This window comes from Pan paniscus, chromosome 14 (assembly GCF_029289425.2).
Source record: "Pan paniscus chromosome 14, NHGRI_mPanPan1-v2.0_pri, whole genome shotgun sequence".
Classification (NCBI taxonomy): domain Eukaryota; kingdom Metazoa; phylum Chordata; class Mammalia; order Primates; family Hominidae; genus Pan; species Pan paniscus.
Window position 1 is genome coordinate 44,633,105 of NC_073263.2, and position 25,181 is coordinate 44,658,285.

Consider the following 25,181-nt stretch of genomic DNA (forward strand, 5'->3'; position numbering starts at 1 on the left):
ATTCTTGTGCCTCAGCCTCCTGAGTAGCTGGTATTACAGGGGTGTACTATCACTCCCAGTTAATTTTTGTATTTTTAGTAGAGACAGGGTTTCTCCATTTTGGCAAGGCTGGTCTCAAACTCCTGGACTCAAGTGATCCACCCGCCTTGGTCTCCCAAAGTGCTGGGGTTACAGGCGTGAGCCACTGCACCTGGCCTATAGAGTTTATATACTATACAATGTACAGTGCCTCTCTTCCAAATTTGCCTTCAGTGATCTCTTCTTGGCAGCTTGAAATCAGCTATTGCAGAAGTACTTGCACCATGGAAATTGGCAAACACTACAAATCAGGGCTTTCCTGGGGGTAGGGGAGTTTAGGGAGCCCAGCTGTTAAACACTTGCCAGTATACTGCTGCCTATAATAAAACTTTTGTGTTTCCTTTCAATTATTTATATAATTGCAATATATATAACTGCAATATAATTAATGCAGTTACAAAATAATTTCCACATCATAATGCTAAATTCTTTTAATATGTTTTCTCGTTTAGTCACATAATAACTCTACAAAGTGAGTATAGTAATTCCATTATATAAGCAAGGAAACAGGTGCAGAGAGATTAACATAATTAGGCTGGTACGCAGCAGAGGTATCACTTGGAAATATGTTTGACTGGCCAGGCACAGTGGCTCACACCTGTAATCCCAGCACTTTGGGAGGCAGAGGTGGGCAGATCACCTGAGGTCAGGAGTTTGAGACCAGCCTGGCCAACATGGTAAAATTCCATCCCTACTAAAAATACAAGTTAGCCGGGCATGGTGGTGCATGCCTGTAGTTCCAGCTATTTCAGAGGCTGAGGCATGAGAATTGCTGGAACCTGGGAGGTGGAGGTTGCAATAAGCCAAGATAGTGCCACTACACTCCAGCCAGGGTGATAGAGCAAGACTCTGTCTCAAAAAAAAAAAAAAAAAATAGTAAAAAGCTTGACTCCAAAGCTCATGCTCTCTCTCTATACTAAACAATATGGAAACTATTTTAGGAAGTATTTCTTTTTGTTTGTGTGTAACTGGGGAAACAAGGGATCTCCCAGGAATTTGGGCATTCTATGAAGGAGGGAACTGTTAGGGTTAAAGGGAAAGGCAGGGAGAATTCAGAGACATTTTATAGCCTTGGTGTCATAACGAAGCAAAATTATCTACCTACTACCTCACTAATGTCAGGGAAATTGAATGAATTACCACAATGCTGTATTCATTTGTAATTTTTGAATGACAATGTTTATGTTAGTAACCAATAGGTAATGAGTCTGGTCTATTAAGAAAGACCTGGTGGTAGCATTTTTTGCCTATATGAACTCTCCTGGAGGTAATACTTTTTCTTGCTAGAATGTTTCTGAGTAAGTGTGAACAAAGAAAATCTCTGGCCTGAAGAGATCAGGCCTGTGTATGATAGACAAGGACAAAATCTGAAAGTGAACTCAGCTTTCTGTTAAAGTCATTCTAATTCCCTCAACTCACTTGTAACATCTCGCCTAATGGCTTTGCTGCTTATTCTCTAATAGCTACCTGATAGAACTGTGGTGTTCTGAATTAACAAGGCATGAGGGAATTCTAGCTGTAAGGCTTTCTGGTAAACTTTTTCATGTGTCTCAGACTTTGGAAACTGGCCCAGTTCTAATGAACTATATTGATTAGAAAAATATCGATTAGAATTCTAGCGATTAGAACTCTATCATTTAGAACAATGATTCTCAGATTTTGGTGTGCCTAAGAAACACTCTGGGAGCTTGCTAAAAGTGTCCATTTCTAGACTCACATCCAGAAAGTCTAATTTTGTTTGCCTGGATTGGGGCTCAGGTGTCTTCATTTTAAAACACATTTCCCCCAGGTAATTCTAATGCAACTTGTACAGGAACGAGAGGCTGAGAACACTCATCTAGACTGAAGCATGTTTTGTGGTGGGTGTGGTGTTAGGGGTTTTTCTTGCTGCAGCTAGTCTGGAAGACACACAAAAAAACGTAGTTCTGCCTATTAAGCAGGTTGGGGCTGGGCATGGTAGCTCATGCCTGTAATCCCAGCATTTTGGGAGGCTGAGGTGGGTGGATTGCTTGAGCCCAGGAGTTCAAGAGCAGCCTGGGCAACATGGTGAAACCCCGTCTCTACAAAAAATACAAAAATTAGCTGGGTGTGATGGTGTGCACCTGTAGTTCCAGCTACTTGGAAGGCTGAGGTGGGAGGATAGCTTGAGCCCGAAAGGTCAAGCTGTAGTGAGCTGTGATCATGTCATTGCACATTCCAGCCTGGGTGATAGAGCAAGACTCCGCCTAAAAACAAAAACAAAGCAGCAAAGAAGGTTGGGTGGCCTTGAGGTCTGACCTAGAATCTAAGCCCTAGATAAAGATGGAGGTTCAAGTTGGCCTAAGCACTACCAGACTTTTTGGAAAAATTGCAGCCAGCAATGAGTTCTTGGGCCCTCCTTCCTAGAATTGCATTTGCGCCTTAAAAATTTTGGTAACAACTTGACTAGTTAATCATCTGAGGGAGTAAAAAATTTTGGTGTTACCTTCTCTGGGGCACTGACTTCTGCATCCTATGCTCTGTGAGCCCCATCCTGGGATATGGTCTCAGCTCTTGGATGTTGATATGTTTAATGACATATAGGGCTATATTGAGGAAAAATAATACCCACTCTGGCAAATTGTTATAAGGATTAAATGGGATAATACAGAAAATAACTAGCTGAGGATCTGGCATATAATGAGTCCTTAGGAAGGTGAGGGATCTGCCTGTAGTATCTATCCACCTTAAGGGTCTCCACAGTAAATCTGTGAATTTGGTTCACAGGGGCCATGCCCTCCTTTTCTATCAGGGTTCTGTAAACATCCCTCTTCAAGCTAGAAGGGGTTTGAAAAGGACAGACAGGAGAAGCTTGCTCTTTGTTCAACAGCGTACGAGGAAGAGGTGCTCAATACGTTGTTTTTTTCTTTCTTCTATATATCATTTTTAAATCTCCACTTTTCCGTTCTTCGCTAGCCCTTTCATCAGCCATTTTTTTGTCTCTCAATCTCTCTGTACACACACATACACACATACCCACACCACATACACATTTTAAGGCCTCCCATGACCCAGAGACCAAAGCCAGGGTTCCAATCTTTAAAGTCCATTCCTGGGGTGCTCTAGACTTTGCTTCTCTTCTCCCATGGTCTCATATTTCAATTTATTCCTTCTCCTTGATTAAAGTTTAGAGCAGTTCCCTTAATCTGCTTACTCTTTATATGTTTTAAAAAGGCCCTTTTCCAAGTTGTTGCACAAGAAGAAACCTTCATTTTCTGCTTAAAAAAATTTTTTTTTGTTTTTCTTTTCTTTTTAGAGATAGGGTTCTTCCTATGTTGACCAGGCTGGTCTCGAACTCCTAGCCTCAAGTGATCTTCCCATCTCGGTCTCCCAAAGTGTTGGGATTACAGGTGTGAGCCACTGCGCCTGGCCAAAAAAATTTTGTTTTTAGTATTTATTTTTTAGAGACAGGACCTTGCTCTGTCACCCAGGCTGGAGTGCATGGCACGATCATGACTTACTGTAGCCTTGAACTCCTGGGCACACACAATCCTCCCACCTCAGTCTCCCAAAGTTAGGGTTACACGGTTGAGCCACTGAGCCTAGCCTGAAACTTTCATCTTCAACACACTCCTGGTCTCTCCCATCTTTCCTATTAGTTTTCCTAGCTAACCGCAGAGTTCTGACAGCTTTTCCTGGCCCTATGCTGAACACACATAAAATTTCCTCAATTTTGTGCAAGGCTCTGATGTGTGATTCAATAAATTACTTGCCATTCTTAACAATACCTTACTGTTTGTTTCTCTTCAGCGAATGTTCTTTCACCCAAAGCCTACTGAAACCTGACAATGTGTTAAACACTGTGCTAGACATTGTGGATATAAAATGAATAAAGCACTATTTTTAATTTGTCAATTATACCTCAATAAAGCTCTTTCCGCCTAGGAGGAGTTCATTGTCTGGAAAGCAAAGGCAGATATGTAAACATACATATTATAGTGCAGAGTGCTAAGTATCACACTGTGATGTGAAGAAAAACTAATTTCTTCTGGGGAAGTTGATAAAAGATCTCATAGGAAGTGACATTTTCATTGGTCTTGAACCATAAGTAGGAGTTTGCCAACCAGAGGACAGGGGTGAGAGTGAGGGCAGGGGTGAAATAGGGCTTCCAAGGGAAGGGAATCCAGTGTGCAGAGGCTCTGAAATGACCGACGAAGATTCTGACGTGTTCAGGGAAGTCTGCTGGGTTTGGTGTGGTTTGGTGCATGGCGGAGTGATGGTGGGAGGTGCAAAGAGATGAAATTGAGAGGGCCCAGTTGAAGCAGGAGGATTGAACTTTATTCTAGAGGCAATAAGAGAAAGAGAAAACTGTTTAAGCAGGGGAGGAAACGATCAGGTTTGTCTCTTACTTGTTCGTTTCGTTACAGACCTCCGGGTTTTGGAAACTGAGGTGCTCCGCTTGCTTAATCAGAACAGCTCGGGTAGCCTCTGAGCTGAAACACGGCTTTTTTTTTTTTTCCAGGTCTAGAAACGGCATGTTTTCAATATACCCAAGGCTACTAAGTTTGATCCCAGTGCCCATTTGTGCTAATGACGTTGGCCAGGGACGCCAATTTACTACCCTGACCCTGTTCTTCAAATATTGTCTCTCTCTCTTTGGCTAGGGTTGGACATGTTCTGACACCTTTCATCTCTTTGAACCCCATTTTTCCGTTCTGATAATCTTTTTCTTCAGTTATGCTGACCATGTCTTTAAAAACATTGCTAACGTTTTAGCTCATCCCACCCTACGTTTTAATCCCTCAGATGCAGACAACGCAGACAGCCACGCCCACTCAAGAAATTTCCGAAACAGAAAGTTTGTCTGCAACAGCGCGCCGTACTGACGTAGCAGTGCGCAGGCGCAGTCCCGGCTCCTGGCGGCGTGTTCCTCTTTTCTTCGGTTCCCAGTGTTCTGGCAGGTAAGGAACGCCGGCTCTTCGCCTCTCAGCGCGGCTTGTCCTTTGTTCCGGACGCCCGCTCCTCAGCCCTGCGGCTCCTGGGGTCGCTGCTGCATCCCGCACGCCTCCACCGGCTGCAGACCCATGGCCGAGCGCGGGGAACTCGACTTGACCGGCGCCAAACAGAACACAGGAGTGTGGCTAGTCAAGGTAATGTTCGCGAGTCTCCCACTTGCGCTTCTCCTAACACAAGTATAGTTTAAGTAACTTGAGCCTATCCCGCTCCGTGCGCCTCTTAAAGTTCTTTTACGGCTATCTCGTTAGAGCTTCACACATTTTGAGAGGCAGGAGTCGTTGTATCTGTTTGCAGACGAGGAATTAGTTTAGGGACGCAAAGTGTCTTTCAGCCAGTTACTACTCTGAATCTGCCTGGACTAGATCTCTTTCTCACGGCTTTCCTGGAATCTTGTCTTGGTGTCCCCAGATTTGGACGGTGCATTTTATCCCAGACTGAAGAATTCCTTGTATCTTCCCTTGGTGAAACTGGTTTTAGCCATGAGTCTGCGTGAGGTAGTTGAATGTCTACTTTCTGTACAGTTTTCTCGGCCAGAAAGTAGGACTGGTCCCTGCCTACTCTTAAAAGTGTTCTCTTAGGTTGATGGTCCTTAATGAAGCTCTCAAAAGAGGCGAGAGAGCCCCAAACTCACAGAAGGAGAGGTCACTGGACTGGAGTATTCTTTTAGAGCACATTTGGGTCTCGTGAAACTGGCCGTCAATAAACGTTTTATGTGAAGACAGCAATTTTGGTTAGCTCACAGTAAGCACTATTTGTGCTTTATTGTTTCATATTGGGGAGTGTTTTCTCCTAGGGGAGTTTCATAATACTTAAGCATATTCAAAATGTGATCCTGAAAGTCGTTGAAACTTAAAATGTAAGGACTTTTGGTTTCTTAATGCTTTAACTGTTTTATCACATGGCTGAGTTCTCGTCAATTAAATCTAAGAGGTCTTTCTTGTCGGCCTTCCTAAAACAGCCCCCTTATGATCATTTGCTAACACGACAGATGTGTATTACATTCTTCAAAGCACTTTTCACAGTGTAGAGTGATTTTGTGTTCATATGTTCAAAGTTGGTTACCTCTGTCTTTCCAACACACAAAATCACATTCCATGAGAACAGGATCTTTGCCTGTCATAACCAGAATAGTGTTTGGCGCATGGTAATTACTCAACAAATAGATGATGAATAAATGCATGATCTCTCATTCTTCAGCCCTCGCCTTAGTCTGTGGCACTCATTTGACTTATTTCCAAACTCAGTGTGACTTAAAAGGATGGATTAAATAGGCATTTCTCTCTCCAGCAGCATGTTACTTAGGGGAGAGTCACTAAGGAGGAGATTGCCCTTACGGACTGAAGGAAAAAGCTTGAAAAAATGGTGTGACTTGAGATGGTGCCATTGTCCTAGGAGCGTGGTAAATGCTCAATGTTTGTCTTACAGGATTTGGATGGGTGGACACAGTGTATACCATGGGGAATGGAACAGAAATGCAAGACTCAAAATATATAATCAGCATGGCGTGTTGTGGAAAACAGAGAGAACCTAGAGCAGAAGATCTGTGTAGATGAAGATTGGGACCATATACTCAGATTGTCATATCATGAAACGGAGATATTCTAACTTTAGTTTACAAGGAAGTAACGAACTTTTTGGAGGATTTGAGTGAGGTAGAGATGCCAGATATTTATTCAGGAAAAAAAAAATGGCAGTGTGCAGTACGAATTAGAGGGGAGGGTAACCAGAGTCACAATTAGAAAATTATCACAGGATCGGGCTGGGCATGGTGGCTCACGCCTGTAATCTCAGCACTTTGGGAGGCCGAGGTGGGTGGATCATGAGGTCAAGAGTTCGAGACCAGCCTGGCCAATATGGTGAAACCCCATCTCTACTAAAAATACAAAAATTAGCCAGTCATGGTGGTGTGCGCCTGTAGTCCCAGCTACTTGGGAGGCTGAGGCGAAGAATCACTTGAAACCGGGAGACGGAGGTTGCAGTGAGCCGAGATTGCTCCGTTGCACTCCAGCCTGGGCAACAGAGCAAAAATTCCTTCTCAAAAAAATAAATAAATTTTTTTAAAAGTGTAATTTGTTGCTTAGAAAGTGTATCTTCATTCTCATCTAATCAGAATTTGAATTGAAGTACATATTGATTTCAAGTTTTTTCTCCTTACATTAATTTTCCTATTAAAAATAATACCTTGAGTTCTGATCTTTGTTGCTAAATAATGTTTCTTCCTAGGATATCTCAGGGTTTATAGATCATCTTGTACATATTTAATTCCATCACTAGACAGGTATAGAACTGTGTAAATACAGTAAGAACTATACATACCAGATCTCTGAGAGTTTTGAGCGGGAAAAAAATTAGTGCTTCATCAGAACTGGGAAGACATCATAAAGAAGGTGACGTTTAAGAAAAGCCTATTTGGAGGTTGCAGTGAGTCAAGATTGTGCCACTGCATGCACTCCTGCCTGGGCGACAGAGTGACACCCTGTCTCAAAAAAAAAAAAATGGATGTGAGTGTGATCTGTCTGGGACATCTGTCACCCCATTGATCACTAGGGTTGATTTGGCTAATCTGGCTGGCTAGGCGGGTATCTCCTTCCTCCCACACTGCTCCATGTATGTCCCTCCCGAAGCTGCACGCTTGACCAAAGAGGATGACCATCCGGATAGAGGAGGACTGGTCTTCGGTCAAGGGTATATGTATGGTTGTACTCCCCTGCTAGAACCTCCAAAGAAGCTTTCAAGAAGAGCTTATGGCAGGCCGGGTGCAGTGGCTGATGTCTGTAATCCCAGCACTTTGGGAGGACAAGGTGGGCGAATTGCTTGAGCCCAGGAATTTGAGACCAGCCTGGGCAATATAGCAAAACCCTTTATCTACAAAAACTATAAAAAGTTAGCTGGGCGTGGTGGTGTATGCTTGTAGTCCCAGCTACTTGAGAGGCTGAGGTGGGAGGATCACTTGAGCCTAGGAGGTTGAGGCTGCAGTGAGCTGAGATCACACCCCTTGTACTCCAGGCTGGGCTACAGAGTGAAACCCTATCTAAAAAGAAAAAAAAAAAAAACAACCAAAACCTACGGGCAGGACTGGGGATAAATAGTGTGTTTAGGGAAAAACAAATATAGTAGTAGATTGTTTACCAAAATAACAAAATATCCAGGACCTGTACTGTTCTGGCCTAATGAAGTGCTATTTCTGGAATTTTGGATTTTTTTTTTTTTTTTTGGCTGAGCACAGGGGACTTTATTGATGGCACATGACAAGGCAGGGCTCCCCAGGCCCCTCCCTCTTCAGGGGGTCTGCATGGAAGCTGTGAGGAGGGGAGAGTCTTAGTGTGGTTGGGGACTGAGTATGGCAGGGACTCCCCAGCATTGAGGGTCTCTCTCTTCCTCTTGTTCTGTCACTGGGGCTGGTGGTCCAGGGGTCTTACTCCTTAGAGGCCATGTGGGCCATGAGGTCCCCCACCCTGTTGCTGTAGCCAAATTCATTGTCTTACCAGGAAATGAACTTGACAAAGTGGTCGTTGAGGGCAATGCCAGCCCCAGCATCTAAGGTGGCGCGATCTCGGCTCACTGCAAGCTCCACCTCGTGGGTTCAAGCGATTCTCCTGCCTCAGCCTCCTGAGTAGCTGGGACTATAGGTGCCTGCTACCACACCCGGCTAATTTTTTGTATTTTTAGTAGAGACGGGGTTTCACCGTGTTAGCTAGGATGGTCTCGATCTCCTGACCTCGTGATCCACCCGCCTCTGCCTCCCAAAGTACTGGGATTACAGGCGTGAGCCACTGCACCCGGCGTCCCCACTGGCCTTTTTAAAAAATTATTTTTGCGGCCAGGCATGGTGGCTCATGCCTGTAATCGCAGCACTTTGGGAGGCCGAGGCGGGTGGATCACCTGAGGTTGGGAGTTGGAGACCAGCCTGACCACCATGCCCAGCTAATTTTTGTATTTTTAGTAGAGATGGGGTTTATTTTTGTTTGTTTGTTTGTTTTTGTTTTTGAGATGGAGTCTCACCCGGTCACCCAGGCTGGTGTGCAATGGCACAATCTCAGCGCACTGTAACCTTTGCCTCCTGGGTTCAAGCTATTCTCCTGCCTCAGCCTCCCGAATAGCTGGGATTACAGGTGTGTGCCACCACACCCACCTAATTTTTTGTATCTTTAGTAGAGATGGGGTTTCACCATGTTGGCCAGGATGGTCTTGAACAGCTGACCTCGTGATCTGCCTGCCTTGGCCTCCCAAAGTGCTGGGATTACAGGCATGAGCCACTGTGCCCAGCCAAGACAGGGTTTCACCATGTTGGCCAAGGTGGTCTTGAACTCCTGATTTCAAGTGATCCACCCACCTTGGCCTCCCAAAGTGCTGGGATTATAGGTGTGAGCCACCCTTCCCGGCTAGCTTTCATTTTTTCACAGACAGGCAAGCGCTTGGACATTGGTGGCCAAAGAGAAAGTTATATACAAGGGAGAGATGAAACTGGAATGGGTGATACCCTAAAGCCTTGCAGATAGTAGGAGAAAAAGGAACTTAACATTTCTTGTGTAGCGAGTATTTTGCAAAGCAAACCTGTAAAGTAGGTACTAATTATCTGTATTTTTCAGATGATAAAATTTAAGGTTAGGGAGGTTAATTATCTTGCCTAAGCATGGAAATAGTGATTCAAATTTGTTAGGCTAAAAGCTTTGCCATAGAAATTTTTTTTCCCCTTTGCGTCTCCCTGTTTTTTTTTTGTTTTTTTTTTTGTTTTTTTGAGACGGAGTGTCGCTCTTTTGCCAGGCTGGAGTGCAGTGGCGCAATCTTGGCTCACTGCAACCTCCACCTTCCAGGTTCAAGCGATTCTCCTGCCTCAGCCTCCCGAGTAGCTGGGGCTACAGGCGCGGGCCACCACACCCAGCTAATTTTTGTATTTTTAGTAGAGACGGGGTTTCACTGTGTTGGCCAGGATGGTCTCAATCTCTTGACCTCGTTCGTGATCTGCCCGTCTCGGCCTTCCAAAGTACTGGGATTACCGGTGTGAGCCACTGTGCCCAGCCCCCTTTGTGTCTCTTTAATGGGTTATCTCCCTAGAGATTCAGAGGTGAGGTGGGGACTTCATTTTTATGTCTTTGGTCTTGTCAGTTCTGTATCTTGAAGTTCAAGGAAACATGGGAATAAATGCTGCATGTCATAGATTGGGTTCCCTGAGCAGCTGATTTTGAGATGGAGACAGGGATTTATTAGCGAGTACTCTTGGGATCAGCACGTATGGAAGGAAAAGGATTTAAGCAAGATTGGGTAGAGCATGTAAGGCAGTCTCGGTGAAAAGCCAGGATGATTCCACAGGGAGCCCTCCAGAGCTGTCCTCCTGTCCCAGCCAGTCAGTGGATATGGTTTGCCCCAGTAAGTGGGCATGACCTTGAGCAAGGGGTCTTTCTTTAGTGGAGGCAATTTCAAAGAGGCCTAATAGCTGAGGGCTGTCTGCTGGCCACACTCTCAGCAGCTGTGGGAATAATGCCCTCAGTGCTGAAGGGGGAATCTGGGTGTCACATCATGATGTCCACTTCAGTGCTTTTAATTTTCTGGGAGAAACAGGGCTTTAGAGGCTAGCAGTTGGGGAACTAGATATTTGATGAAGCAAAGTTGGCAAAGAAGCACCTTGGCTTCAAAGGGAAGAATGATTTTTTTTTTTTTTTTTTTTTTGAGATGGAGTTTCGTTCTGTTGCCCAGTCTGGAGTGCAGTGGTGTGATCTTGGCTCACTGCAAGCTCCGCCTCCCGGCTTCAAGCGATTCTCCTGCCTCAGCCTCCTGAGTAGCTGGGATTACAGGCGTGCACCACCACTCCTGGCTAATTTTTGTATTTTTAGTAGAGACGGGGTTTCACCATGTTAGCCAGGATGGTCTCAAACTCCTGACCTCGTGATCCCCCTGCCTTGGCCTCCCAAAGTGCTGGGATTACAGGCGTAAGCCACTGTGCCCAGCGACAAGAACCACTTTCTTATGCTGCCCAGTTTGAGTGAATGGGTGGGCAGATTGATTCATCCCACAAGCTTTCAGTGATTGCTAGGCTCTAAGTATGTTACAGTGAACAAAACGGACATGGTATGTACTGTGTAAACTACGACTTATAGCCCAGTATAGGAGACAGACATCAGTCAAATATTGGTCTTAACGAAAACAATTATTTTCAGAGAAGGACACTGAAGCAAGGAATATTGTTTCTGTGCATGTGAATAGCAAGGGACTTGTCCTGGTCTAGGAAGTCAAGGGAGGTTTCCTTGAGGAAATAATGCTGTAGTGAGTTATTTTCTGTCACTTTCTCTGGTATTGGGAAATCTAAGCAACCATACCCTGTTGTACTTATTACCTTGTCTCCATCTGATTTTCAGTAATGAGTGAGATAGTGGAAATAACACAGATACCTCGTAAGTGATATGTTGACAATGGTGTTTTGGAGCCTTGAAACCATATATACTGTCATTTTTTTCTTCCTCTCCCTCCCTCTTTTCAGACTTAATAGGGCCGGGACTTCTGGGAAGCCAATTTCTGTAAGTTCGTGGTGTAGAGAGTTATATATAATTAATGTGCTATTATTATTATTTTTTATTGCAAAGGTATAGTATTTTAGGAACCTTTGAATTAAATAAGCTGGTGGGCTTACCTGGGAATCTACAATTTTATTATAATAATGAAGACAGTGCAATATGAGCTGCAAACTTGTTTTTGTCCATTAACTTATGGAGCACAATCTGCTTTTTTTTTTTGGTCTTTCTTTTTGAGACAGGGTCTCACTCTGTCTCCCAGGCTGGAGTGAAGTGCTGTGAATTCGGCTCACTGCAACCTCTGCCTCCTGGGCTGCAGTGATCCTCCTGCCTCAGCCTCCTGAGTAGCTGGGACTATAGGCATGTGTCACCACGCCCAACTAATTTTTTTTTTTTTTTTTTTTGTAGAGACAGGGTTTCACCATGTTGCCCAGGCTGATCTCAAATTCCTGGACTCAAGCAATCTACCCACGTTGGCCTTCCAAAGTGCTAGAGTGTTGGGATTATGGCATGAGCCACCACCCCTGGCTTTGTTTTTTTTTTGGAGACGGAATCTTGCTCTTGTCGCCCAGGCTGGGCGTGCAGTAGCACGATCTTGGCTCACTACAACCTCTGCCTTCTGGGTTCAAGTGATTCTCCTGTCTCAGTCTCCCGAGTAGCTGGGATTACAGGCGCCCGCCACCACGCCCAGCTAATTTTTGTATTTTTGGTAGAGACGGGGTTTCGCCATGTTGGCCAGGCTGGACTCGAACTCCTGACCTTGTGATCTGCCTGCCTCAGCCTCCCAAAGTGCTAGGATTACAGGCATGAGCCACTGTGCCTGGCACCCCTGGCCTTTTTTTTTTTTTTTTTTTTTTTCTTTCTTTTTTTTTGAGACAGGTCTTGCTCTGTCACCCAGGCCGGAGTGCAGTGGCGCGATCTCGACTCACTGCAAGCTCCGCCTCCCGGATTCACGCCATTCTTCTGCCTCAGCCTCCCGAGTAGCTGAGACTACAGGTGCCCGCCACCATGCCCGGCTAATTTTTTGTATTTTTAGTAGAGATGGGGTTTCACCATGTTAGCTAGGATGGTCTTGATCTCCTGACCTCGTGATCCGTCTGCCTCAGCCTTCCAAAGTGCTGGGATTACAGGTGTGAGCCACTGTGCCCGGCCTCCCCCCTGGCCTTTTTAAAAAATTATTTTTGCGGCCGGGCACAGTGGCTCACGCCTGTAATTGCAGCACTTTGGGAGGCTGAGGCAGGCGGATCACGAGGTCAGGAGTTCGAGACCAGCCTGACCAATATGGTGAAACCGCATCTCTACTAAAAATACAAAAATTAGCTAGGCGTGGCGGCGGGCGTCTATAATCCCAACTACTCGGGAGGCTGAGGCAGGAGAATCGCTTGCACCTGGGGGGTGGAGGTTGCAGTGAGTCAAGATCGTGCCATTGCACTCCAGCCTAGGTGACACAGTGAGACTCCGTCTTAAAAAAATAAAATTTATTTTATTTTATTTTATTTTTTGAGAAAGAGTCTCGCTCTGTCACCCAGGCTGGAGTGCAGTGGCATGTGATCATGACTCACTGTAGCCTCCAACTCCTGGGCTCAAACGATCCTTCTGCCTCAACCTCCCAAGTACCTTGGATCACAAGTGTGCACTAATATGCCTAGATAATTTTTAAATTTTTTGTAGAGATGGGGGTCCCTGTATGTTGCCCAGGGTGGTCTCGAACTCCTGGCTCAAGTGATCCTCCCTCTTCAGCCTCCCAAATTGCTGAGATTATAGGTGTGAGCCACCATGCCCGACACAATGTTTTTAAGTTGGCAATTGCTTGTATTAGGTATAATTTGTAGTACTGAATTTGATTCTTAAATTTGCCTTAATGTATGTTATATAGTTACTTTCCCTTGAAGTGCTTTCTTGTTTGAAGGCCTAAATTGTAGTCTCCAGTAGTTTGATCACAGAAAATCCTGATCTGGTTAATATGTTGAAGAAGTATGATCTCATTTAAGAGTTCCAAAGCTTCCAAACATTCTTGTGTTCTCTTTAAGAGCATTTCAGGGTATAGCAGTTAGGGCAAAGTAGTAGGTTAGAAAATGTCCTACTCTACTATTTGCATTTTGTCCTCTTCCTATTTATTTATGACAGAGTCTTACACTGTCACCCAGGCTGGAGTGCACTGGCACGATCATGGTTCGCTGCAGCCTCGACCTCCCTGGGCTTAAGTGATCCTCCCACCTCAGCCTCTCGAGTAGCTGGGACCACAGGCACACACCACCATGCCTGGCTAATTTTTGTATTTTTTGTAGAGTTGGGGTTTTGCAATGTTGCCCAGGCTGGTCTCGAACTCCTGTGCTCAAATGATCCACCCACCTCAGCCTCCCAAAGTGCTGGGATTACAGGCGTGAGCCACCATGCCCAGCCCTTCCCCCTTATTTTAAGGTGGATCTCTGAACTGAGACTTCCCTCTGAGAATGAAATGAAGTGTAGTAAATTATATATCCTAGGTATATTCCAGTATTGACCATCATTGCCGTTACATTAGTGTTTCTTCAATATCCAGTCATTAAAATGATAACTATTCTTCTATTCTGGATGCTAGAGATATGACAGTAAACAAAATTACAATATCTGCCTGTTCAGATACGTTCTAATTAGATTACGTTCTAATAAGGAGGGAGAATAGACGATAAACAAATACATTTAAAGCAGATGATAAGTGCTCTGAAGAAAAATAAAACAAGGTCAAGGATCTATAAAGTAACTGGTGATGCTACTTTAAATAGGGCAGGAAGGGACCTCACTGATAAGATGGTCTTTAAGCAGAGACGTAAAGAATTTATGGGCTTGCCCTTGCAGATACCCATGGGAAGAGTGTTCGGACAGAAATAACAGCAAATGCGTCTTTAGATGGGACGTCACCGCAAATGTTCACAGGTCTGTGTGGTTTGAGTAAGGTGAGAGGGAGAGTAGGAGTTGAAGATATGGGATAGGATCATCCAGGGAACTGGGTCACCTAAGACATTATAGGAGTTTTCTTCTGAGTGAGATGGGAAGCTAGTAGCCATGGAGAGGCAGCATGGCATGGTGACTAAAATCGTGGACTATGGAGTCGACTGCTTAGGTTAGAATCCTAGTTTCACCGCTAGTGATTGTGAGACTTTGGGCAAATAATAGCTTTTTGGTGCTTCAGTTTCTGCAGTTGCAAAATCGAATGATGATAGGGCTGTTATAAGGATTAAATGGAGTAATATTTGTAAAGTGTTTAGAAAAGTGTCTGGTAAACATAGTAAGCACTATGTAGATGTCTGTTAAATAAATGGAAATGTTTTGAGCAGAACAGTATCATCTGACTTAGGTTTTAAGATGACCATTCTGGCTGCTTTATTGAGAATAAACTGTACATGGGCAAAAGTGGAAGCAAGGAAATCAGGAGGCTGTTAAAACAATAATTATTCAAGAGATGATGGTGGCTTGGGCTAAGGTAGTAACTCGAGTTGGTGAGAAAAGTCTGGAGTTGGATATAATCTGAAGATGTTGACAGGATGTATCAGTTGATTGGATTTGGGGTATAAGAAAAAAATATTCAGGATGACTCCAAGGTTTCAGCCTGAGTGCTTGGAAGAATGGAGTTGCCTTTTATTAAGATATGGAAAATTGCAGCAGGAGCAAGGTTTATGAGGGAGAAATTAGTTCTAGTATGGAGATTTTAAGTTTGAAATGCTTACTGAATATTAAGATGGAGAGTTTGAGTAGGCAGTTGGATATATAAATTGAGACTTCAGGGGAGAACCTGAGCTTGTTTTAAGTTTGAGAGTTGTCATACAGATGGTATTTAAAGCCACGAGACTGGATGAAGTTACTTAAGATTGAGAGTATACAGGGCCGGGCGCGGTGGCCTATGCCTGTAATCCCAGCACTTTGGGAGGCTGAGGTGGGCGGATCACCTGAGGTCAGGAGTTTGAGACCAGCCTGACCAACATGGAGAAACCCCGTCTCTGCTAAAAATACAAAATTAGCTGAGGCAGGAGAATCGCTTGAACCCGGAAGGCAGAGGTTGTGGTGAGCCGAGATCGCGCCATTGCACTCCAGCCTGGGCAACAAGAGTGAAACTCAGTCTCAGAAAAAAAAAAAAAGAGTATAGAGAGAAGAGGGGGGATCCAAGGACTGAATCCAGTGCCCACTGAAGTTAAGGGGCCAGAAAGATGAGAATCTAGATGTGGAGACCAAAAAGGAGAGTCCAGAGAAGTAGAGGGAGAAATCGAGAGAGTGTGATTACTCAGATGCCAAGTGAATAAAGTATTTGAAGGAAAAGGAAATAATTAGTTCTCAGATATTGTTGATAAGTATGAGAGATGGGGACTAAACATTGACTTGGTAATTTGGAGATCCTAATAACCCTGTGATCAGTTTCAATGGAGTGGTAGGGAGGAGAGGCTGTCTAGAGTAAGTTCAAAACAAAGTGGCAGAGGAGTAAGTGTAGACAGCTGACATAGAGAACTCTCTCAAGGAGTTTTGCCATAAAGAGAGGCAGAGGACCAGGCACGGTGGCTCATGCCTGTAATCCCAGCACCTTGGGAGTCTGAGGTGGGATGATCCCATGAGTCCAGAAGTTTGAGACCAGGCTGGGCAATGTGGTGAGACTTCATCTCCACAAAAAATACAAAACTTAGCTGGGCATGGTGGTGCACACCTGTAGTTCAGCTACTTGGGAGGCTGAGGTGGGAGTATCGTTGGAGCCCAGGAAGTGGAGGTTGCAGTGAGCCAAAATTGTAAATCCACCCTGGGTGACAGAATGAGACCCTGTCTCAAAAAAAAAAAAAAAAAAGAGAGAGAGAAAGAAAAGGTAGAGAAATCAGACACTGGGTGGGAAGGATTATTAAGTCTGCCCTTTCCAAGGTGCATGCTCTTGAGCAAATTTATAAGCCTCCCTGTGCCTTAGTTTCCTCATCTGTAAAATGAAGACACTAATAGGATTGTGTGAGAAGTAGATGATTAATATATTTACAGCATTTAGAAGAGTGCTTGTTGCTTAATGTATTAATTATCTATTGGTATATAACCTATTACCATGGACTTAGTAGTTTAAAACAACATGCATTTATTATTTCACAGCTTCTGTGGGCTGGGACTCCTGGCATGGCTTAGTTGGCTCCTTTGCTTCAAAGTCTCTCACCAGCGATAGTCAAGGTATCAGCCAGGGTTGGATTCTCATCTGAAGTTTTGACTGGGGAAATATTGTTTCCAAGCTTACGTGGTTGGTAGAATTCAGTTCCTCCAGGGTTGTTGGACTTAAGAGTCCAAGTTCCTAGCTGACTCTTGGCTAAAGCTTGTCATTAGTGTTTTTTTTTTTTTTTTGGTTAGTTTTGTTTTTGCCACATCGGCCTCTTCAATATGGCAGATTTCTAAATCAGAGTGTGCACACTGAGAAAGCAATGAGAGAAGACAGAAGTTATAATCTTATGTAACCTAATTACAGAAGCGAAGTCCCATTACTTTTGCCCTGAGTCACAGATACTAAGGGTGTACTTGAAGGAAAGATGTCCTTGGTTACATAACAGGGAAAGAAATTCAGTGCACAAGTGGAGGGATTGGCCATAGTTTATCCATTGTTTAAGGAGGGTAAAGCAAGTAAAAGTATCCAATTGTGGCTAGGTGGTAGATGTAGAAGTTTAGATTTGATGGTTTGCTTTTTCTCGGTGGAAGAGGAAGTCACGTCAGCACAGAGGGAGGAGGAAGGAAGAGGTGTTCTAGGTTCGAGAAGTGAAAAGAGAACATTTGAATAATCAGGAGTGAGGGACCGAATTGACTAGGGAGATGTAGTTAAGTTGCCAGGTGTCACTAAGGGCTCACTTGATGTTTGTAGCCATGTATTTAATGTGAGACCAGCTAGCATGATCGAGAGCTTTCCTTCAGCTGCTCAGGTGCAAGTGTGGCAGAGAAGAGGAATAACACAATAAAATAAAACCACAGATAAATTATAAATTAATAAAGAGAAGTAGAGATTGGCTTTAATCAGGATTAAGGTTTTGCCACGCTAGTATGACAGAGGAAGATGGGGCAAGGGAATGATTATAATGATGGACCATGGAATCTAGTTTCATTAAAGAGAGAAATGAGGACATAGCAGATGGGGGACAGTGAGAAGATGTTAATTAGAGTCAGCAAATTGAGGGTTAGAAGAATTGTTGGGAGTCAAAGTGAGGTGGGAAATTAAAGAAAGAAAAATAAAATTAAAAAGAGAAATAAGCTTTCCTATATTAGGCTGACTTGTCCCAGAGGCAGCAACGGGCACAGCCCAGACCCAGGGAAAGTCTTGATAATGCTATCTATCTAAGAAGCCAGGACACAAAGGAATGTGCTCTGGAGACTCTCCCAGCACTCCCTCAACATAGGGAGAAGAAAAACAAATTTTCATTTGTTTTATGGTATGAGTTTATAAATTCCATTCTCTGTAACTGGTGACTTCAAGTATTCTGTTTTATCTAAGTAGTGGAGTGGTCATAAACCGTCTGAGCAGGCCACCTGGGCGCCATAGTGAAGGCCGTGGAATAAGCCATGCTAGGCACTAGGCAAACCTAGGTAATGGACATCTGGGCTGCATGGCAATGGTCATGTGTAATCCTGAGTTATGAACCTGTTACAATTTGATTTAACTGTCTTTGTCCTGCCTCTGTATCCCTGCATTCGTGCCACTGTAAGCCTGCTTCAAGCTAGCCCACCCCTTTTTAAAGTGTGTATAAAAGTCAAGTGCTGTCTTTGTTCTGGGCCCAGTCTTTGGATGTTAAGTCTGCTGGGTCTGAGTGCACTCATTAAAGATATCCTCCTGTATACACCCCATGGTCTCTCTCTGGTCCTCCTGATTCCGCCACAAAAGTACTAAGGAGAGAGCTAGGAATTTAGGAGATGGTGCTTAGGATGGTTGCTGGAAATACAGATTATGAAGGGGATACTGTTGTTGAGAATGAGAAGTTCATAGGATATCCAGCAGATAATGTTGTGGACATTTGCTTCTTTAACCAGTATCCATTTACTTTGACATTGTTGCAGAATCTTGATTGTGCTTGTGGAAACCACTGTTTCCCCTTTTCAATCTGTGTGATTTTAATGGTATTGACTACCCTTCCGCAAAGATGTCATTGACTCAGGCTGGCCAGTGAAGTATCTCATCTCTGGGCACAGTGATAGGTCCAAGAAAGGGCACACACCCTTGTCAGCTTCATGAAAGACAAATTTTCGCTAGGGACTTCTGGGAAGAAGACTTATGCTCTTCGGGAGCTGCCTCTGCCATCTTGCTGCCTGAGGTGGGGGTCTGCCAAATAACTGAGTTAACATGGGGGAGGGATAGATAAGAAATAGTGAAAGAGTCCTGAGGGCATCATTTGAGCCCTTAATGAAGCCACCTTAAAGCTACCTCTGGAATTTTTTGTTATTTGGCACATGAAATCCTCTTTAAGTGGGTTTTCTGTCACCTGTAATTAAAGGAGACCGAATGGGTAGATACAGTCATCGTAAGGAGTTTGCCAAATCCTCTAAGCTTGTTTGGATGAATGGAGTACAGTGTAGTGGAAGTTTTGTTGAGATATGGAATCTTCAAAATCCTCTTTCCCTTAGATCTATTACATACTCTTCTTTAGCATGTATACCCTTGTGAGAGGTAGTATGGTCTAGTGAAGAGAGCAGAAGACCAGTCTGGAGTTGAGTCTTGAATCTGATCCTGGCTTCTTGAGTTATTTCAACCCTCTGAACCTCAGTTTTCTCATCTGTAGGATGAGGAGAATGTGATTTTGCAGGGCGATTGGGAGGATGAAACAGGATAATGGATGTTTAGCATGGTACCTGACTGGACTCTAGTATATTGTCTAACTTTTTTTTTTTTTTTTTTTTGACACAAGAGTCTCTCTCTGTCACCCAGGCTGGAGTGCAGTGGTGTAATCTCAGCTCACTGCAACCTCCACCTCCTGGGTTCAAGCAATTCTCGTGCCTTAGTCTTCCAAGTAGCTGGGACCACAGGCATGTGCCACTGCGCCCAGCTAATTTTTGTATTTTTAGTAGAGACAGGATTCCGCCATGATGGCCAGGCTGGCCTAGAACTCCTGACCTCAAGTGATCTGCCCGCCTTGGCCTCCCAAAGTGCTGGGATTATAGGAGCAAGCCACCACACCCCATGAACCCATAGTATTTAGTAGTTGTTCAGTAACTTTATTTATTTTTTCGAGACGGAGTATTGCTCTGGCGCAATCTTGGCTCACTGCAACCTCTGCCTCCCAGGTTCAAGCAAGTCTCCTGCCTCAGCCTCCTGAGTAGCTGGGATTACAGGCACGCACGACCATGCCCGGCTAATTTTTGTATTCTTAGTAGAGGTGGGGTTTCACCATGTTGGTCAGGCTGGTCTTGAACTCATGACCTCGTGATCTGCCCGCCTCGGCCTTCCAAAGTGCTGGGATTACAGGCGTGAGCCACCGCGCCCAGCCCTGTTCAGTAACTTTTAATGTGAAGAGTGCATACATAATTGAACAAATACCACCAGGGGCTTCTTTTCACCCTTCTATTCCTGAATTTTTGCTGTACCAAGGTACTGCAATTTATTTGACTAGTGGTCAAGTCGTGTTTTTTTGCACATGAAGTACTGCTAGGTAGAATTTCTTTCCTTCTCAGCTTTGGCAGCTAGACTGTCACTCCAAATTTGTCATGAAAAAATAATGACACTTGACACTTACTGAGTAATTGCTTTGTGTAAGGTATTATGCTTTATACTGGGTGTATCTCATTTACTCCTAATAATAGGATAACTTTCAAGGTATGCCCTGATTCCAGAGTCCAAATTACTTTTTAGAAGAAATGAGATAAGGTATATGGTAGGGATTCAGCATATATCATCCACTTTTCCTTTTTGGGAATTAAAGTCCTTCTTATTGCATGTATCCAGTTACAACACAATATAGTGTATTGGTTAAGAACACAGACCCTGAAGGCAGAATGCCTGGGTTCAAATCCTGTCTCCATCTTTACTAATTGTATAACCTTGAGTAAATTGTGTAGTCCCTGAGTGCCTCAAATTCATCATCTGTAAAATGGGGGTAATAGTACCTGTTCCATAGAGATGTGAGGATTAAATGTGTCAATCTATATAAAGTGCTTACAACTGTGTCAGGAAGGCAGGATTATATAAATGTTAGCTATGCTGTTTAATAATCCTTTTATATTAGCAGCCTCTTCTTCACAGTAGTCAAAGTTACAATTTTCTACATAATAAAACTTGACTTTTGAAATAATCTTAAGCCCAGTGGTGTTTCTAAATAATGCTGTTACTATAGTGAGTGCTGTTCTCTTCTGAGAAGCCTTTTCTGATAGCCTTTCTCTTCTGTGACCTTTAATTGGACTTATTTGGGAAGATAAGTTGGTGCTTTATTATTGTTAGGTTATTTGACCTGTGTTAGTTTTGTGTTGCCACCTCGATTAAGTTCTTTGAGAGCTAAAATCATTTTTTACGTGTCTTAGTATTTTATATAGTGTAAAACATACAGTGATAACTTGATAATGATCCCTTATTAGAGGCAGAAAATAAAAATAGAAGCAATATATCATTTTATGTTTGAAAAGATGTTAGCATCTAAAATAGACTTATTAGTGTTTTACTTTGTTTTAGGTTCCTAAATATTTGTCACAGCAATGGGCTAAAGCCTCTGGAAGAGGTGAAGTTGGGAAACTGCGGATTGCCAAGTAAGTTATTTACATATTCTTGACATTTTAAAAAGCTATTTTTGAAATTTTTATAAGTGCTTTTAAAAGTGATTATAATTTCTGATCAGAGTTTACTTGGAAAATGACAAGTAATGAGCATGTCAAGGCTTGTCAGGAGATGGTTAGGTGCCCTGTAAGGAGACATCCTTGCACATACACACATATCCCCACACCCACACTCCTAGTGACTGGTGGTATAAATATAATATCAAGTTTATTGGTTTACCTTAATGGCGGTGAAGCAGCAGATTATGTAGTTCTTTCACCCCTCCATCCTGTCTGCCTCCTTGAGCAGGTTTGCTTAGGCTGGGTATAACTGGATGCACCAAGGAAAGTACTTGCAGCAGGACTTTGCCACTGTACCACTGGGCCTACTTATAGGGGCTTTGGAAGTGGGTGGGGAGTATCTAGAAAACAGTGTAACAATATAGTTTTCTGGTTGAGGAAATGGCCTTGTTAGAAAGGAAAGCCTCTAAAGCTCAGCTAGTGTCAGCTGGAGGCCTTGTGTTCCATTCTTTCTATCCATTCATTCTTAACCAACTCCATTCAGATTCGTATGTCCATGATTCCATTGAAACAGCTCTTGTCTGTTACTGGTATCTTCCTCTTTATCAATTAGCTTTTGCTTCATAACAAACCATCCCAAAACTTAGTGGCTTAGAACAAAAGCCATTTTATTTGCTGATAATTCTATGGATCAATTCTGGTTGGGGCTGGCCTGGGCGGCCTTCCTGGCAAGGATGTCCTCACTTGTATGTGGTGGTTGAGTTGACATCAGCAGGGGCAACAGCTATTTATTTCATCTCTAGCAAGCTCATTCACATGATGGTGAAAGAGTTCTAGTAGGAAAAGAGGAAGCCCCAGTGCACAAGCACTTTGAAAGCCTGTGCTTGTGTCACATTTGCTAAAGTCCTTTTGACCAAAGCAGCTCACATGGCCAAGCCCAGATTCAGTTATGGGAAAATAGACTCCACCTTTTGATGGAAGCTGCTGCAAAAAAAACTTGTGTTCCTTATTTATTTATTTATTTATTTCAAAATATGGAATACTTCCGAATTCGCATGTCATCCTTGTGCAGGGGCCATGCTCATCCTCTCTGTATTGTTCCAATTTTAGTATATGCTGCTGAGGCGAGCACATGTTCCTTTTCATAATCGGCCACGTCCACATTCCTAAATCCAAGAGTCAACTAGCAGCTCTCTTACTTGAACTTCGGTGGAATTTGACATAGTTGATCACTTTTTTCCTGAGACTTTTTTTTTCCCACTTTACTCTAGGACACATCTCTTCTCCTCTCCCCTCATTGGCTGTTCCTTCTTAGTTTCTTGCTGAGCCCCTTCTCATCTTCTGTCTCTAAATGTTATGTGACCCCAGGACTCAGTCCTTAGTTCTTTCCTTTTCTCTCTTTTCACTTCCTGGGTGTTCTCATTTGGTCTCATGGCTTTAAGTACCAGGTGGTATTTAAATATACAGTTCAGGATGCTTCTGCCCTCCGTGGAGGCACCGTGCTCAGGAAGGTCCTTATTTTCTTTGTGTTCCATGCCCTGGCTGTGACTTTCTCCACACTACTCCCAGAATCAACCACTGACCTACTAGAATTGACCGCTGATCTAGAGTTAACCACAGACCAAGATTTAACCATTAACCTAGACTTGACCACGGACCTAGAGCCAACCACAGAACACGCAGGCTCTGGAATTCTTTACTGATGTGGAGTCAGCCAACTCTAGCTTTGTGGAAGAAGCTGCTGAGGCCACAGCTGATTATAATCCATTTCAGAGAACTTGTGAGTGACGATTATGATGTGAGTGAAGATCAGTATTATTATTATTTTTCGAGACAATGTCTCACTCTGTTGCCCTTGCTGGAGTGCAGTGACGTGATCTCAGCTCACTGTATCCTCTGCCTCCCGGGTTCAAGCGATTCTCCTGCCTCAGCTTCCTGAGTAGCTGGGCTTATAGATGTGCGCCAGCATACCTGACTAATTTTTGTATTTTTAGTAGAGACGGGGTTTCGCCATGTTGGCCAAGCTGGTTTTGAACTCCTGACCTCAAGTGAGCCACCTGCTTTGGCCTCCTAAAGTGCTGGGATTACAGGCGGTAGCCACTGTGCCCGGCCGCGAGTGAAGATTATTATGAATGCTGTTTATTCCAAAGAGCCCATCATTAGAGTGACAGACAAGCTTAGCAGAGTCACAGGAAGCAATGAGTCCATCTCAGCGCATGTTTAAATAAAGCAAATTTTTAGTTAGCTGTGACTGTGACTCTGTTATCCACTACTTTCTAAGAAGATTCTGAGCTTTAAGACAAGCCTGTTACTCCACTATAGGAGATTGCATAATGGTAGAAAACTAGTGAAATGTAGGATGTACCCAGCTGAGGAGAAACAGCAAGACATTGATCCTGGGTTGGGTTATGTGAATTGTGCATGGATGGGGCAGGGGCATTTCTTAGCTGTGTCTCATTTAATATGGGCTCAATAAATGTTCATTTCAGCTGAAAATAAGTAAAAATCAAAAAATGTATTTACACACCTCTCTCTCTGTCCACGCTCGTAATTCTGACTGTGTTGTTGATGTTTGGACTGTGTCCTCGGATGTTTCAGAAGCATCTCAAACTTAATAATTGCTATTCTTCTGTTTTTTCTCTCTGGAACACTCTTCCTTTAGATAATCCCCATGCCTTACTCCCACATTTCTTTTCGGTCTCTGTTCACAATTTCAGCTCATTGAGGTATTTTCTGGCCACCATATGTAAAATAGCACCCTGCAGGCTCTATCTCCCTTACCCTCTTATTATTCACTGTTCTTTTGTGTTGTTATTTATTCTTCTACTATACCCATCTGACATACTGTATATTTGTTTGTGTGTTGTTCATATCGCCTACTAAAGTATAAACTCTACCAGGTCAGGATTTTTGTCTTGATGATTACTATATCTCCATTGTCTAGAACAATGCTTGGCATAGTAGACACTGTGTTCTAAAGTTAGGTGGGGACAAGTACAGTTGTCCCTCAGTACCTGCAGGAGATTGGTGTCTGGCATGCCCCATCTCCCATACCAAAATCTACCATGCTCAAGTCCTTTATATAAAATGGCACAGTATTTATGTATAACCTACACACATCCTTCTGTATACTTTAAAGCATCTCTAGATTACTTATAACTAATACAGTGTAAAAACTATGTAAATAGTTGTTACTATTTGTTTTTCTCTTTTTTTTGAAACAGGGTCTCACTCTGTTCCCAGGACTACAGGCAAGCACTGCCATGCCCAGCTAATTTTTTTTTTTTTTTTTTTTCGTAGAGGCAGAGTCTCCCTGTGTTGCCTTGGTTGGTCTCAAACTCCTGGGCTTAAGGGATCCTCCCTCCTCAGCCCCTAAAGTGTGGGTGTTACAGGCATGAACCACCATGCCCAGCCGATGTTTAAAATATTTTCAGTCTGCAGTTGGTTGACTCCACGAATATTGACCACTCAGATATAGGGGGCCAACTGTAATATCTCGTTTTCTCAAGGAATGATTGAGTATATGTTCATAGTGGAGTCAGGCTTGTATTCTGGCCTTTTATTGGTCAGAAAACTCCAGCATGTCCTGGTTCTAACTCAGTCATTTACTATGAGTGAGACTTTGTACAAGTCACTGAATCTTCTGACTTTAGATTTCTTATCCTAAAAGTTGCCTTTTTGCAGGGCTTTTATATGAATCCATTAAGATAATATGGAAATAGTTATTTATTTGTATATTTAAGTTTATAAGATGAACATATTCCTGGAAAGTTGTAGATGTGTCACATTTTTATGAGTTGTCATACTTTTATTGAAAGAGAAAAATAGGATTCCAAGACTAGGGGAGGGAGAGGCCAAGCTGAGCCTGAACATCTCACTGAGTGCCAGAAAAGC

The 25,181-nt window shown here is 43.4% G+C and overlaps 1 protein-coding gene and 1 non-coding gene across 3 annotated transcripts in view; one reads left to right on the top strand and one right to left on the bottom strand.

Annotated features, from left to right (window-relative positions):
- The first annotated feature begins 3,119 nt into the window (after positions 1–3,119).
- Positions 3,120–25,181, top strand: part of GTF2F2 (general transcription factor IIF subunit 2) — a 167,753-nt gene continuing 145,691 nt past the window's right edge. The window contains exons 1-3 of one of the 2 annotated variants that reach the window (XM_003807668.4): positions 4,269–4,432; positions 4,843–5,186; positions 21,187–21,260. In XM_003807668.4, the coding sequence (XP_003807716.1) occupies positions 5,121–5,186; positions 21,187–21,260 (140 nt within the window). In that variant the 5' untranslated portion in view covers positions 4,269–4,432; positions 4,843–5,120. Of the gene's footprint in view, positions 5,187–21,186; positions 21,261–25,181 lie in introns of both variants that reach the window. The other variant, XM_063595937.1, reaches the window with a different exon arrangement.
- On the bottom strand, positions 22,316–22,417 carry LOC112439353 (U6 spliceosomal RNA). The gene has a single exon (XR_003027651.1). It is a non-coding gene; the product is annotated as a U6 spliceosomal RNA (small nuclear RNA).